Source organism: Anticarsia gemmatalis, chromosome 27 (genome assembly GCF_050436995.1).
Source record: "Anticarsia gemmatalis isolate Benzon Research Colony breed Stoneville strain chromosome 27, ilAntGemm2 primary, whole genome shotgun sequence".
NCBI classification, from domain to species: Eukaryota; Metazoa; Arthropoda; class Insecta; order Lepidoptera; family Erebidae; genus Anticarsia; species Anticarsia gemmatalis.
The window spans coordinates 981,118-998,766 of NC_134771.1; the positions used below are offsets into that span (position 1 = coordinate 981,118).

Genomic DNA, 17,649 nt, shown 5'->3' on the forward strand with positions numbered 1-17,649 from the left:
AGACATGCCTCACGCCATCCTGACAGACACTCTTCTGTCCTATGTTTTTAAGTAGAATACTAATAAACTAACCCCTTTTGTTCATAAAAATATATGAAGTTATGAAGGGCTTATAAAGAGTTTTGTTTCTATCACTCCTTAGCGAAAAAGGGAAAACATATTGTAGTAGTATTTTAACTCAAATAGCTTTAGTGTGTTTATGAATAAGAGGGTAATAATATTAAAAAGGCGAAAGTTAACATATAGAGCCTTATTTATATAGCCTTTTATACCTCTCGCAAGTGTTTTTGTAACATTTTGAAATAATAAAATGGTAGGTAGAAATAATAAAATTTATGCATTCAAACAAAACTATTGACTTTTCAAACATTTTTCTATTAACCTACTAAACTGGATTAAAATAAGGTTACACCCAATTTTTATTACTGTCTACTCTATTATTGACTCAAAAACAACAAACCCAAGCCTAAAATTGTAACTATGACGTATATTCTACAACCTCTGTTACCATAACAAGCTAGTAGCAACAATTTAAAAATATTGAGTTCAATGCAAAATCGAGAGGTCAGTTTCAATGTCACGCAAATTAGGTTACAATAACATTTCATTCGTAAAAATGCAATTAATTATATTATTATTTTGACGTTATTATTTTCTAGGTTACTATGTACTCATGTTTACTCATTTTGAATGGGTAATATACATACATAACATAATATCACGCTTGTTATACCCAAAGGTGTAGGCAGGGGGTATGAAATACACCCGTGTTTCGCCATAAACAATGTAAGCCCCATGTAATAGGGAGCGAGACTATTGCCATATACCGGGCACGTTACCTAACTCCGGCCTACTAAATATCAGCTTAGCCTTTCTTCCAGTCGGCTTCCAGACTCACCGGATGCAGCTGAATACCAGTATTTACTACCGATTTCTAGGTCAAATGCGTATTGTCGAGTGACTAATTATCAAAAGGGTTACTCCCTTTTGATAATTAGTGATAATGTGGTTATAATTTCTTTGTGTATTATGCCTTTTGTTATAGAAATTTAACCTTTAAAATTGTGAATCATAAACCGTCTGTTTTGGTTAATAAATTACTGGGAAATTTCTTTGTTGCTTTGACAGTTAAAGTGTGTAATTGGGTTAACTGAATAAATTATTATATTTGAATTATTCAGTCATTTTAGCTAGCATTAAATAAGTGATAATTTGTGTCTGGGTTTCATACTTTGGCTATGGCTATGTTGTTCTATCCTAGCCCGTCATTGCACAATTTGGTACTCAAGTGAACAGGGCTCCGGGTGATATTAAGTAAACCATTATCTACTAAAAGAAAATCTCATTGTCACAAATTTCAAAGCGGTTCCTAGTATTGTCTCTTCATACATTATGAAAGAGGTCACAAAAAATCCTGAATAGAAAATAAACTATTTAAGTACCATTTCTGCCTATACCTATTAATCAAAGAGCGTGACATTACACGTTCATCCAATTAAAACAGTCTTGAAATATTCGCCGAGCGCACCAGGTAACCGTTTGATCTTAACTAAAAATAAACTGTACCGTACGCAAGAATAGAACGGAAATATGTACGGTGTCAAATAGTTCATATTACTAATACTTTGATGTAAGTTAAGTAACATCGTTGAGGACGGGTTATAGATGGGTAGTCATTTTTTGTCATGTCGTGAGAGTGTAGAAATTGGAATGATTTTTTAATGGAAAGTCTATTGAAATAATTTCAATATTTCAGATATTTTTTATAAATTTATTCGTTCAGGTTTTGCAACGTGGTGGGTGGTAATTTATTAAAGTTATCTGATTAGCCTTTTAAGTTACAATTTTTATTAGCTATTCGTAGGAAAGGCGTATCTAAAAATTACCAACTGATTTCTGTTGTTTTGATGTATAAAATTAGTAATTTTACCTTACCCACAAAAAAATCATGTAACATTTATGCAATAATTATTTTTATATTACATAATCATCCTTATCTATAAAACAATAGGTAACAGAGTTTTATAGTAACCTATCTATAACAATCGATAGTTTATAGCTACCGTTCCTAAGTAGGTACTCGTATAACACATACACTGCGCTTCCATTCTGATACATAGCAACAAAAATACAACACGGTACATTGACTGAGGTGAACGACCTTCCAACAGCTGGGCGCCTACGTCACAGAATTTACATAACAAAGTTTGGGACTGTTGCATTTTTGTTTATCGAGGAAGTAGGTTCTTTTATATTGATTTAGTGAATGGACACTTTTAATTTGATGACTAGCTATCCGGCTGCGGTTTCGCCCGCTTGGAGCTTTAGGGGGGAATTTCCAAAAATCCTCTCTTGGTGCACCTTTACACTTTTTAAGGAATCTTTATATCAAACTAGAAAAATGAGTGGGATTTGAATTCACATGGTGTATAAATATTGATGACTTAACTACTAAGCTACCGTTAATTTTATGTATGTATGTACGTGGGAAAATCTGGGACACATAATATATCGGTTACTACAATGCTTTGCTTGTTGTTAACTTTTACTATAAGATTGCCCTTTTAGAGCTAATTGTAAATTCAGTAATTGTAACGACTATCATAAGATAAATCGAAATGGTATGGTGGAAGAATAAAAACACGTTCATCAACTTGAAGAAAGTCTTTCAATATCATACTGTCTTTGCCACTCTCACTCATAAGGCTCTACCCCCTTTCCGAGCTAGTGGTAGATTCAGTAATTGTAACGACTATCATAAGTGTCAATATTTGACCTAAATGAATAAATGATTTGATTTTGATTTCCCTGACGTATCAGCGAAAGACAGTATTCTTGACAGCACTTAAAATTAAATGATGTTTCTTCGACCATAAGATGATAGTTATTTATTCAATAAATATAAGAATTATACGTACTGCGGTTGTGCCGGCGGTCCAGTACTGCTGCATGCGCAAAATGTTACAGTTAAGCATCTTATAAAAAATAACACTAACTACCAGTTTCACCACTTATGAATAAGTGTCGGGTAGCTCAGGTCAAATTTTAGAAATATTTTCATACATTTGCTTGTCACATTATCCGAAGAATACCCGACACTTATCTATAAGCTGTGTAACTGACTCTTATTTAAATAGATTTATATTGAAGTTAATATGATATGTGAGCTTTAAGAGCCCTTCGTTACTGGGACGCCATGGCGGCGTCGCTGGCTACGTATCCAAGCATTTAATATTGAAATGTATGTCTTACACCCCCGGTTTCATAGCATTCAATAGCGTTTTTTTATACGAGTTTAAACGCTATTGAATAGATAAACTACCGCTAAAAGTGTTCAGAAACCGGGGGCTAGTGAGGCAGGGCTCTTAATGCAATAATAATGCTATTTCAGTGCAACAAAGCTCTCCGAAATATGTAAGAAGTTAGGTCATCTGTATTCTTCAAGAACTGCGTTAAACAACTCTCAGGCATGCAAGGTTTCATCACGATGTTTTCCTTCACCGTTATAAACGTATTGAAAAGTTCTTTTTATAGCTGTACGTGTAGTGATAAGTGATACTACGAAACAAAGATAACGTTGATAATATTATGAAAAATTTGTTTGTTAGAATATGCTTATCTAACACATTTCCTTTTGGGAAAACCCTCTGACAAATTACTGTGTTATACATTTTAGAACTAAATTATACCAAATAGGTTTGAGTATCACTGCTTTGTTATTCAGAAATGTAATTAAAATAATGATGTAGATTAGTGCTCGAAATATAATTTGCCTACTACTGACAATTCAAAGTGATGTGTGTATTAGAAATATTTATCACTTGTTTTAATGGTGAAGGAAATCTTTAATATAATTCCCCTATGTATTGTTGTGAAATAAAATAATGTAATGAAAAGCACTCACTTTGATCCAGAGGATACCGAACCCCTGCGTCTTCGGAAGCGATGGGGAAGCATAATTACATAGTTAAGGAACAGCCACGTATATACCATTTTGACATGAATCAATAGCCCAAAAGTAAATGAGTAGACTAGAATAAGAAAAAAATGTATTCTTAATCTGAGGTCTGATGATTTCTAGGTCAATGATGTAGTAAAATTACTAGAAAAGTTTTAATTGATAAAGAAGCCAACGTCATTGTTTACTGCATAAATTATTTTTTTGTTTCAAAATCACTGGGAAGGAAAATTTAATGAACAAAAAATCACATTTTGTTTATTAATAAATTAGTTTACATTTAATTTTTAACCGGTTAAGGGCAAAATAGCATGTAGGCGGCTGTTCAAGTTGCTAGTGAAATGATATCGATGAATTAATTTCCGAACCACTACACATTATAGATTATCGCTTGTAGTTGAATAAAATTGGAAATAGGTCTAGAATTTTTGTTAGTTATGTAAGTCTTTCTTCATCTTTGAATCACGTCTATCGATTTTTACTAAGAAATGAAGAAGTGTAATAAACTAATATTTTGTTCAATAATAATGCCACAATGGTTTAGAAAATACAGACTGTATGTGGCTGTTCTAGTCAGAAAAGTTAGGATTGGGTCTTTAAAAGTAAGAAGGTATTTAGAAATGACTAGCTGACCCGGCAAACGTTGTTCTGTCTGTTCTGTTCTGTCATACAAATTTGGCCGATTCTTAGACCTACTCAATTTCATGAGAATCGATCAAGCCATTTCGGAGGAGTACGGTAACACTAACATTGTGACATGGACATTTTATATATAAGATATTATGGTAATATTGTGTGTTTACTCACTGTGCAACAGGCAGTAGATGCACGAGCTGCGGCTGCGGCGGGTGTTGTACTCCGAGCAGCACGTTGCCGGCGCCGAAGCCCGTGGGAGACGGCATCGACACCGACACCTGGGCCAAAGACATAGGATCATTGTATCATGAACTACTGGGCTACTTACTAAAGTTAGGTTGTATGTACTGGAGATAACGTTAGATAAGTCTTTTGATTGTTACTTCTAAGGTTTTTCCTTCGAATGTTACTGAGTATAGAGGTATCGTAATCAAAAAGATAGAGGTATCGTCTCAATTTTTAGTTTTTTTGTTTGGTTTTAAATTCATGATCATTGCCATTAGCCTGTGTCTGTTTATTGCATGTTTTATATTGACGATATTTTACAAGAAAAGTAAATAAGTATAACATACTTTTTGATGAAATACGTAAAAGTAAGTCTTATATATCAGCAGTCTTCTTCTTGTCGTATGGTTAGTGTTCAACCTAGTGTCAAAGTTGTTCAAGCCGCCCGAAGGCAATTATTTCAGCAGTGAGACAGTAGGTTTATAAATGAACCGAAATCCAGGCGTGAAAGAACTCAATTTTATCGGACTATAGTATAAAGTGCAAGGTCTCACTCCAGGAGGAGGCCTTTTCCCAGCAGTGGGACAGTTATTTAATAAATTTAATTATTTTATAGTAATTTGAAACATACCTGTCCATTACTCTGCACCTCAATCTTGTACCCCGGCGGCAGGAAAGTGTTGAATCCCACGATCAGCTCCGGATGACCCTTGAACAGGTTCGATACCCGGGTGATGACGCCTGGCGTGTCGATTCTGCAAGACAAACTGACGATTACAAAGGTGGTTTATGTTAATAATGATTGGTTAGTGTTGTTTTATTAATTATAAATCAGATACAATTAATATTGCAGCCATTAATATTATCATGGATGTCAAACGGTAATTGTTTTCATCATGGAAAAATAGAATTTTTGAGTATGTGATAGATGTATGAGACTGCGTTTTTAGCAGAGCTGTGCAAGGAAAAATCTTTACGAATAAGATTGCCTCGCTATTTTTCGCAGCTGGTAAAATTGCAACCAGAGTTTATTAATTGATCCAGTCCAGTCTAACGTGTACTGTTCAAACTCAAAAATAAAATAGTAATATCTTTCTGAATTCATAATGATCTTACTATTTATAATTTACAATAGTAATGAGTATCTTCATGTATTTGAGAAAATTTAAAAAGTGCATGCGGAGTGTGGATCTTAAAATTTTATTTTTTGAGTTTCAAATTGAATTCAGAAAGACAGAGGTTTTAAGGATAATATAATGAAAAATTATTTATTTTATTTGAAAGTTCTTCAATGTATGTTTTAAATGACATCAAAATCTAGCATATTTTGCCTAAAAAGTAACAAATAAAGTTTTGCATTTATAATATTAGTAGAATATAGCTGATTCAATGAAAAATAATATTCACACGATAAATTGCCAAGAAACAATAAATTTAATACGTTTGTTATAAAATAAAGCACATATTTGTGCATCAGCGATCGTTTTACATTGGATTGTCATATAATATTACGTCTAACTATTGTAATATGAAACTTTGTAACTGCGCTATCAAACAAGTGATTTAGCATAAATGTGGGAATATGCTTCTAGTGTGGCTTGAAATGTGAAACTAACTATGATGTAATTATGTTGTTTTAAATGGGGAAATGATTATATATCTGAATTTACTAAAAACTTCGTATAAACCCATGTACTTTCGTATTAACCTTTGTTTAAACCTATTAATTAATGAAAATAATATTTTATATATAAAATCTACAGGTATACCTTGAGTGAATATTTTATAGTATAAAGTATATAAAAAAAAATGATAAATAACTATTTAATACTGTGATTTATAGTTCTGTGATTTGTTGTTGTGATTTGTAATGTGATTTATGTTTTTTAGATTATTTTAAAAGTTAGATGTCTTTTCTTCACACAGTCAAAATTCATGAATTTTCAATTTTTCATAATCACAGTGCACCAAATTTTTTGATTACACTGAAATTTGGTATTTTATATAAGTTAAGATCTATTTAATTCGTCTGTTTTTGATTTATATATACATTATACCTGTTGTGTAACCATAAAATAAATAAATAAACAGTTAAATACCCTATTTCAAAATGAGTAGTACAAAGTGAATACTTACGTTTGACTCTTAAACTCCTTCATAATATCCAAGAAATCATTATACACTTGGGGCTGCGTGTTGAACTTGTATTTGACTTGGTCGAGGTACGACAGCGCGTCCTCCACCTTGAGCCGCTGGAACTGCGCGCCCGCCGGCTGCTGAGCTGCGGCGGGCGCGGCGCCCGGGGCCAGCGGGGCGGGTGCCGGCGACTGGCGGCCCAGCCCCGCCGGGAGCGAGGCCAGGCTGGGCTGCTGTGGTGGTAGTGTCTGGGGACAACAGAATTAAAGTTACAAAAATAGTTCTGTTAAAAAAAATAATGACAAGTTCCCCTAATTTCAATCTTTACTTTAGTCTAACTACTTATTAGATAACCTTGTATGCAAGGTGCGCGGAATATCGGAGATATACAAAATTAAGAATTTAAAATATCAATGACTCGTAAGGCTTATACAACTGACGGTGGCGAATAAATCTCGGAAATCCAACGGGAACAATAACATAACTAAACATACATAGACAAAATCACACCTTCTTTCCATAGGGATAGGCAGAGACCAAAGAACGCCTCTTGGTATCTTCACAAACTTTCCTTTCTTCATTCACATCCATACATACTATAGTTTACACAGACCAATCCTCAGGCCTTTCCATAGGGGTAAGCAAAGACTAGTGAAAAACCACTTGGTATGATCCTTACAAACTTCTCTTGCTTCATTCACATTCATACATTTAACTATAATAGTCCACGCAGACTGACTCGCAGGAACGAACTTACTATATTTGTATATAAGACCTTATACCACTAGAAGTGTTATATTTATTTACCAAAATTCCACTACATAGTCCAGTCATTATAGTAAGTTCACCTCGGAATTCGAGATACCCAGCTGTAAGTCTGTAAATACTTGTATATTGACACCCTAAAAGTTGTCTCAAAACCTACATATGGTAGGGTGTACGCAACTATAAAATTTCAAGGTCCAAAGTCCCAAAAACCGGTTTTTTGAGTTTTTTTTGTAAATATCTCATTTCCTATGGAATTTTTGCATTCGTATTCATTACCAATATTGTACAGTATAAAATTCTCTACAAATTTTGTTTGAATTTTTTTTTTTACGGTGAACCGTTTTCGAGATAGAGGGCGGAGAGCGCGCGGTCACAGGATCATTTCAAGTCAACCGGTGCCTCCGGTCGAAGATGCGCCATATATAGTTGATGAACTATCGATAAATCAATGATTATAATAATAAATAAATTTAACCCATTACTGTCCCACTGCTGAGCAAGGGTCTTCTCCCGTAATGAGGGAGGGGTTAGGCCTTGAGTCCACCACGCTGGCCAAGTGCAGGTTGGGGACTTTGCATGCCCTCAATAAATGTATTTAACAAATTTTATTCAAGCAAGGTTTCCTCACGATGTTTTCCTTCACCGTTGGAGCATGTGACAACTATTATTATTTCTAATACACACATAACTTCGAAAAGTCATTGGTGTCATCATTTTCTTCATAATTATATTAAATCTATATCTTTTCAATAATACTGATTTATTTGTTTTTTTTTTCATTATGTAAGAAGTTATTAATATTAATTAGGTTAAAATTCAAATGAGTGCCTATATTTTCATGAAAAATTCTGCAATTACATGGGCAGGTAAGTGTTGATAAGTTAATTAATACTGAATAAAAAGTGGATAGGTTATGAAAAAAATGATAAAAAATAATGTAATAGTTAATAGAAATTGACAAATATTTATTAATCATTGATTTATCGATAGTTCATCAACTATAATATATATGGCGCATCTTCGACCAGAGGCACCGGTTGACTTGAAATGATCCTGTGACCGCGCGCTCTCCTTCCTCTATCTCGAAAACGGTTCACCGTAAAAAAAAAAATTCATACAAAATTTGTAGAGAATTTTATACTGTACAATATTGGTAATGAATACGAATGCAAAGATTCCATAGGAAATGAGATATTTACAAAAAAAGCTCAAAAAACCGGTTTTTGGGACTTTGGACCTTGAAATTTTATAGTTGCGTACACCCTACCATATGTAGGTTTTGAGACAACTTTTAGGGTGTCAATATACAAGTATTTACAGACTTACAGCTGGGTATCTCGAATTCCGAGATTCTTACCTAATTTAAGCTTAATTGACTGCACTATACATAACATGACATACATAACAAACGTAAAGGTTATCGCGTGGGCGTCCAGTAGGCGGCCGAAACACGGATCGATAGCTATCTCTATGCATTCGGACGATCACACAATAATGTAATCTGTTGATTATGTGTTACAATTACGGTTATTTAGATGTTTGGAGGTAGGCAGATATGTTGCCACCACTAATTGCTAAAGTTACTTAATACTATCCCTATAAAATGAAATCTAATTATCCCTATAAAAACCGATCAAATGCGAGTCGCATTCGGCGACAACGGGTTCCGTACCTTACCTTTAAAAATGTGAAGGAAACTTAAAATTACAGACTCCGTTATTCATATATTTTATTTCGTTTTTTGATATCCAAAATTGTAAGTGTATATTTAAAGTTCTATAACTCAGAAAAAGTGCTTTGGTATGCAAGATTTATCTAGATTACAGTTCATAATTCTGTATAATAATACGTCCAACCAAATAGCTGTGTAAATCAAGCCACCGTCAGCTGCATAAACCTGCAGGTTACCGATTCACTGACAAAATTCTGTATCATGTTGACCTCCGTCAGCCGCGAAACTTACATACAAAGCTCTTTACTAAGACTATCTGTAAATTTTGGTAAAAGAGACCCGTTCCCAATCTTCCCAATAGGGTTCAACAGTGACAAACAATACCCTCCTTCACGCAGTCAGTTAAAAACAAACACACAAACAGGGAAACGTAGAATTATGAAGTAACATAATCGCGATCGTATCGAGCTGAGGTCGAGCGAAGGACGTAGTAAACGACCCACTTGCGAGAGGTCTACGAACTCGGCGTGTAACACTCAAGGTGTAATGCAATTGTTTTTGTTTAAACACAAATACGTACTACTATACTAATATTGAAATTGCAAGACTATGTTTTCAGAGCTAAACTCACTTTCATGAAACTTAACAAAGGTATAGTTCAAGACCCGGAGTCATAAAATTTTTTTTAGGGTAAATATCAACGTATAGGGTTTCATACCATAAAAATAGTGGTAGATACGGTACCCTACTTACGCAAGGACTCCGACTCGCATTTGACCGGTATTTAATTATAGGTATTTTTAAAAATACTACTCGATAATCTATAGTTTCTCTAGTTAAAATAGAGTTTAAAAGAAACTTGTATGAACATTTTCGGCACGCCGCAATTCACATGAACAGTGCGACGCTTCCAATGTTTAATTCAATATACCCCCTTGTACGCAGTTGGCAAACCTATAGAGGTATCCAACGGGATGGGGGGGATGTTGTCCAGGCTATCCCCCTAGAATTCTTTAGAACATTCCAGAACTTTAGAAGCTTCTATAAAGTCTATCGGATACGGCTACACGACTAAACCACGGTTTCTTAAGTACATTTAGCAGTAGTTTATCTATTCAATAGCGTTTAAACTCATAAGAAAATGCTAATGAATAGATAAATTACCGCTAAATATACTCAGAAACCGGCGGTAAGCCGATTTTGAGGAAATTTTAAATATATATAGAATAGTACAAATATGTTCAATAAACAGCATCTATTTCATTGAAAATATTTCTATTTATATCTTCATTACAATTTCTCTCAATGGTTTGAAGGAAAACAGTCTAAATATAGAACATTTCTATGAATATGTTTTAAACAAAGTAACAAGTTGGATGAATGAATGACAAAAGTTTATTTTTAGATTTACTCTGTTAGAATAACAAACCAATGAAAATATGAATGTTGAAAGGCATAGGGATAGTCGTCATTTTCCGATAATTTATTTGGACTAACGTTTAAAATTTGCATTTTAAGTGTAACTACATTTAAGAAAAATGTTATATGTTTAAGAAAATCGTTGTTTCAGGTTTCACAGCGAAGGAAAATAATCACAAACAAATCGCGCGTGTTAAAATAAACATGGGTCGTATTTTTTGGCGTATACGTGCATACACGTGCACGCACCTAACGTTTTTGTATAAAGTTTATACGAGGGATTATAATAATATTTTAGTTCTATTCCAAAAAGAGTTAAGTTACAGATAAGTAACAAAATAATTATTTTATCGTTTACCATTCTAACCGATAGCTAGATCACCTGAAACTAGCCAAATCTTCTTAATTCATGACAGATTTTCGATTGCAAGAGGCCACAGATGTTCCTGTGGTCATAAGATCAGAAGTATTAAACAGCTGGTAAATTACCTTAAGTCGCTGCGGCACCTGCGGCGGCTGCGGCGGCGGCTGCTTGGCCGCGTACTGCACGGCGCTGGTCTTCATGTAGTTGATGACGGCCGGCGCGCCGCCCGCCGCGCCCACCGCGCCCACCGTACCCACCGTGCGGGAACCCGAGCGGCCGAAGCTGCTGCCGCCCACGCTTAGCATCGTTGGACCGCCCGCTGTATAAGAGAAAAGGACATTAATACAGCATATCCTTCTCATTGACCTGTTGTAGTTATATATCAAGCTATCTTACATGACTAGACTGATACTGAGATTTCAATATAAACGCGAAAGAACGTTAGGGAAAGCCATAAGGTAAGTATACATTATAACTCTGCAAAAAGTATGCAAGAACTTTCTAGAACTTCTAGGATACACAATCTGAATTTGGTCACTGTGGTGGACTGAAGGGCTGACCTCCACTGTCTGACAGACCGGCGCCTAAGAGTAATCAATAAAATCAGGAATTTGAATGAAACTATAGAGGTATACTACAAATAAAAGACTGCGAAAAATACTATCCTTGATGAGATAACTATATTTTAAGTTTTGTAATACTTACGCAACATCTGAGATTGGGCCGACTGGGCCATTTGGTGCATATTACTTGCACTTGCTTGTTGTATCTATAACAATGGAAAGACAATATTATTATGTGTTCAAATCACTAGGTTAAATTCTTCATACTTTTTATAAATGCGAAGGTTTGGGGGCATGTATAAATGTTTATATAGCTTTCTTGCAAACTACTGACCGGATTTTGACAAAATTAGGCACATACATAGATTTTAATCTGCATTTATGAGGACTATTTTTTATTGGTCTAGGGTCTTAGATCGAGAAATCCTTCCACGCGGATGCAAGTACGTTTATATTTATGTGTATCGAAAGTAACCTATGCTACGCAGAACGCTTGCTAGAAAGAAACTTCAAAATCTGTTCAATACTTTCGAAATTTACGTTAAATAATATTATGTAAACATTTTAACCCCACCTGCTCAAAATAAGGAAAACGACATCTAAAAACATGCCTTGACACGACTCCTACACAAAACGATTTATTTAAATAAATATAAAACACAGGTATCAAGGACGATGTTTAAACGGAAATGTTTAGACTATTTATAAATACGTGAGTCAGAGAATTGGCACACTTATAGTGCTTGTTTACTATGTTTAATTATAGATGGTGAATTTCTTTCGTGTTATGAGCAAGGCCCGGTTAAATACTCGCAAATAGTTATATTTTTCGAGAGAATTTTACAGTATACGGAAGATTTGAGATAAATAAATTTCAGATTTATTTCAGATGTCTATTCGGATCTCTATAATATCCATTTTTATTATGATAATGTTTTAATTGATAGTTATAAAAGATTTGAAGAGTTTTTATATTCTGGCTGAGCTATTTCCAAAGCTTCTGTGAACTTATTTTTCCTTTCTATATTATCGATTCCTAAATTGTTATAGATCTCCGTAACCGTATCCAAAACTTTCGGATAATCCGATCTAGTTGAGTTCCGAAATACGAAAAATGAAACTATTCTTTTCCGCATTCCGGTAACTAATACATTAACCCGTATTAATTAATAAAAAAATCACGCGACAATGAACATACCTTGGCACAGCGAGTTTCTATAAAACGTGCCAATAATACTGTTTTGTTAGTTCACGTAACTAACTACGTAAAGACAGAAATAGTACGCAGATATAAATAGAATATGTAAAGTTTTCAGATATTTGATAACAAACCGTTTGTTTCGATTGTTTTAAACGAGGAAAATTGTCGTGGGTGGATCGCGAATTTTCGTTTGGGGTGGCGGCTTCGAGTTGAAGGGGGGATGTTGGGAGAGGGGATAAAGAGTTTAGGGTGTCTGGAAATTTCGATGAGATTTGAAATCCTTATACCGGGGCAGTTACCGAGTAATTTATAAAATTTATTTTATTATAAGCTTTTGCACGGTACTAAACAAGAAGAATTGCAGAATTAACTATTCAAAAAACCCTTTTCCCCACTTTCTATAATCCAGTCTTTATGATATATAGTATAATTGTTGAATAACATAAATGACAAATTTATGCCTTATGCTCATAGCTGCAGCTTGATATAAGGAATCCAAAATATTAAGGTATATTCTAGCCAACCAAAGCCAGGATAACTTAGATGCAGAATTCTGGGACGAACCAGAACTTCCTCTTTCCATCTAATCTCTTTTCCGGCCATAGGAATAAGGTAAAATCCCAAATACCCGGCCACTATCAATCAGACGACAATAAAAAAGGTTCTTCAAAGAAACGAACTGAGATCTATCAACAGTCTACAATTAGCACGTGACGTCACAAGTCGGACAAACATGTTGACTATAGATAACAAGTCGATAACCCTGTTGTTTATGTTTTATTTATGCCTTCTTATCTTACTGCATAATGTAATGCTTGAAGGGTTAGGGCGTGAGTCGTCTTACAAGTAATTGCTAGCTTATTATATCATGAGTCTTGTAACTTTGTGAATCTGAATCTTTGTATATATAATTCTTCTGTAAGTGTGTATGTCACTAAACTTCTCTTAAACGACAGGACCGATTTTAATGAATTTTTTTGTGTGTGTTCAAGGGGATCTGAGAATGGTTTAGATTCACAATTTTGTCCGCTGGACAATGTTTTTTTATTTAATTTTTATGGTAACACAACGTTTGCCGGGTCAGCGAGTATAATTATAAGCTGTTGCGAGGAAGTTAAAAATACAAAACACGGCTTTTAAGTCACCTAAAAATGGCCGATTGATATAATCACGGATTGAAAATGTACCTTTATGCTTATTTGGCGTGACGATGCACCAAATTCTATATTTTCGTTGTTTACTATGCACTCTCTCTACATTATACTATGTATTGCAACAAGATATTTTTTGATTCATAAAATTCGCGTAATACAAAATTGGGTTCCCAATACCTGAAGTATTGTGAAAATATAAGCATAACCGTTATGAAAAACCCTTTAATAATATAATATATAATGCATTCACATCAGAATCACGCGTTGTTTCCTAAGCACTAGGCAGAGATCACGCAAAGAGAGAGAGAAAGAACGACTTGTTTCAATCCCTACAAACTTCTTCAGCTTCATTCACATTCATACATCTTGTCATACAAGCCGGTTACAATGTATTCATAGACTTTTGTATAGGGTTTAAAATCAAGCCAAGATGCTCCTAGCAACAGCGCACGCGTAATCTAACAAAGGGGAGCCCGAATGCTAGGGGGCCCCAAGGACAACGGGGCCCCTGGGCCCACGTGTAAACGAAATGTAATAAAATTTTTGGTACTATGTTCGTTAGTAGCATTTGTATGAATGCTTGAAATGCTTCTTAGTAAAGGACAGTACCTCGTTTAACAAAGTGAGTAGAAGATCAATAAGTTTTTTTAAAGATATCAATAAATTGGGTAAGAAGTACTCGATACGGCCAGTACATCATGGCCAACTTTACTGTCTTCTAATTGGTCTTGGCAGTTAGACGTCTATGACTACAGAAGACGGAGAAAAAATTGCTTATAATTGTTACCAAATAAATAGTAAGCAAAAATATTTCGACACAAGATTCTAAACATTTAAATTAGACTAGTTTTTCTTAAGAAAACTTGTATGAACATTTTCGGCACGCCGCAATTCACATGAACAGTGCGACGCTTCCAATGTTTAATTCAATATACCCCCTTGTACGCAGGTGGCAAACCTATAGAGGTATCCAACGGGATGGGGGGGATTTTCTTTCAAAGGACACCATGAAAAAAATCTAAACAGCTTTAGATACAGACAGCAGCCAGAGAAATCTGTGCCGAATCGTCAAGCAAGCTACGGTAGCTAATAGAATCAATATAAGACATTTTTTTTATTACATTACTGTATATTTTTTTTAAATAACGTAAGAACGTTTAATTCTTTAGTCGCTGCCTACCCTTTTGGGAAAAAGATGCGATTTTTTATAAGTGACGATGACGACAAGACATAAATCTATTTGCCAAAAACACAGTCCGGTCCAAAATATTATAAAAATACTTCAAACAATCTCATTCAATTTATTTTCACTCTAAGGTGAATTAGCTACAAGCGTTTCATACATACAAATGTCAACGTACTTTTTGAAACGACGCCAAGGACTCAACTAATAAGGTATTAGTAAATTGGTAACATTCCAACACGATTTCATATTACATAGCGACGCCATGTTTAAATAAAGTTATAAACATAATATATAATTAATTATTATCCTTAATGTTTTATAATTATTTCCTTTAGAAATATTGAATATCCCATGTAACTTGGTTGCGGAGATCCAATAGGCAATCGCTTTCGAAACATATTGAATAACCTGTGTTATAAGCCAGGTGAATGGGTTGTGGAGATCCGATAGGCAGTCGCTCTATGTAAAATACTGGTATTCAGCTGCATTCAGTGAGACTGGAAGCCGACCCCAACATAGTTGGAAAAGAGAAGAATATAGGCTATGTTTCTCAACATTAATCGCAAAATAAATCTAATAAACAATGAAACAGCCACTTTTGAAATACCTCAATATTACTTAAAATTTTCTTTTAAATCATTACTTTATAACCTTTTCTATTCTCTGAGGTTTTTAACCTGAAAAGCCTTTAACATGACTTAACAACTGTTAACTTAACTCACAACAACAGAGATCAACTTTTAACGCATCCTCCAAACTCGGCGCTCTATTCAAATATCACTGCGGTCACCCATCTATGTTACGACCGCGCCAACGGTTGCTTAACTCACAGACCGTTTATCGACCTGGCTATTACTATATCTTATTATACACGTAGTAACGACTTCAAAACGTCAAATGCTGCCCACCTGACCAATGCAATCGTACTGTTTACATTTAGTAGTAAGGGCGCGGCGGCGTGCATTGAGAAAGGTCAGGTACTGTCGATACGACGCGAGTGAAAACAACAGCTTTACAAACGTTAGTATAGAATTTACGCCCACGTTTAGTGTTAGTTCTTTATAAGTATTGTAATAGTGATTTTTTTAGGGGAAGTCTGAAGGCAGTCTAGAATTTCGAGGACGAAATAGCACAAAAAGAATCTGCGATATTAGATGTTAACTTAGCTATATTTAAAAGTTCTTCATATATAAACAAGAATACAAAACTTTAAAGACGCGGAATGTAACGCATGAGAGTTCGTAATGTAAAAATAAGTAGCCAAATCTTTTTCTTTATTCTTTTAAAAAGTTGTGATATTGTAGACAATTGCATTAGTAAAGATTTTAACAACCACAAAAGGCAGTTGTTAAACTAACCAATACCAAACTAAGGTATTCAAGCGGATTCCAAAAAAATCGGCTTATTACGAAAGTTACTCACAAACAATGTATAAAACGTAATTCTCTGAACGCTGAGTCACAAATAAACTATATTCAATCGTTGAGTAGTTACCCGGTTACCAAAAACCTAACTATAGTAGCTTAATAACTAACGCTAAATTAAAAATAACCTGTAAACAGAAAACTAAGTTATCATCACGTATTCCATTGTTTAGTATTTACCCCGTTACCAATAACCTAACGATAGTCCGTTTATAACTAGAGCTAAGCTTCGGAAAGCCAAGTTATCATCGCGTAGTAAGCGAGTATAGAAAGCCTAACTAAAGCTAAGTTATAAATACCCTGTAAATAGAAAACTAAGTCATCATCGCGTATTTCATCGTTTAAGATTTAACCGGGTACCAATAACCTAACGATAGTCAGTCTATAACTAGAGCTAAGTTAGAAAAAAACATTTATTCGGAAAGCCAAGCTATCACCGCGTAGTCCATTAAGTTAACCTTACTAGTACCTCAGAAACCAGGCATGTAAGTCTTCACCGCGTATTCAATCGTTAAGTTAACCTAACTATAGTAAGCGGTAAGCCTAACTAAAGCTAAGTTATAAATACCGAGCTATCTATCTAGTGTACCTACATACCTACATAGGTAGTGCAGTGGAGTCTATCGATTTATTACAGAGTGAAGCGTCACTTGCGCATGTCATAAAATATAAGCGGGGTAGGGGGCGGCGTCCCTTGTTTACAGAGGGTTGGCGAACTCTAATTGCGTAATGCACTAAGTGCATGGAGTAAGGGTTTGCTATATTTAGATGAGTGTAAGTTATTTTGGTTATTAATCTATAATTGCGTGTTATATTTATTTTGAAAAAATATTATTGATAGATATTTTAGATGATAAGACAGCGTTCTTTATGTCAAATAGATATACAAAAACGAATGATCTGTCTTCATCTTTTAGCAAAATTTTCATTTTTTTTTATCGAG

The 17,649-nt window shown here is 34.6% G+C and overlaps 1 protein-coding gene across 12 annotated transcripts in view; it reads right to left on the minus strand.

Annotated features, from left to right (window-relative positions):
* The window catches only part of Sin3A (SIN3 transcription regulator family member A), a 50,312-nt gene that overhangs the window by 19,079 nt on the left and 13,584 nt on the right, over positions 1–17,649 (minus strand). For 6 of the 12 annotated variants that reach the window (XM_076132073.1, XM_076132074.1, XM_076132079.1 and 3 more), the window contains exons 3-9: positions 11,884–11,947; positions 11,304–11,497; positions 6,956–7,203; positions 5,451–5,586; positions 4,766–4,872; positions 3,905–3,934; positions 2,919–2,945 (exon numbers count right to left, since the gene is read on the minus strand). In XM_076132073.1, coding sequence (XP_075988188.1) covers positions 2,919–2,945; positions 3,905–3,934; positions 4,766–4,872; positions 5,451–5,586; positions 6,956–7,203; positions 11,304–11,497; positions 11,884–11,947 — 806 coding nt within the window. The remainder of the gene's footprint in view (positions 1–2,918; positions 2,946–3,904; positions 3,935–4,765; positions 4,873–5,450; positions 5,587–6,955; positions 7,204–11,303; positions 11,498–11,883; positions 11,948–17,649) is intronic. The other 6 variants (XM_076132083.1, XM_076132084.1, XM_076132077.1 and 3 more) reach the window with 5 other exon arrangements.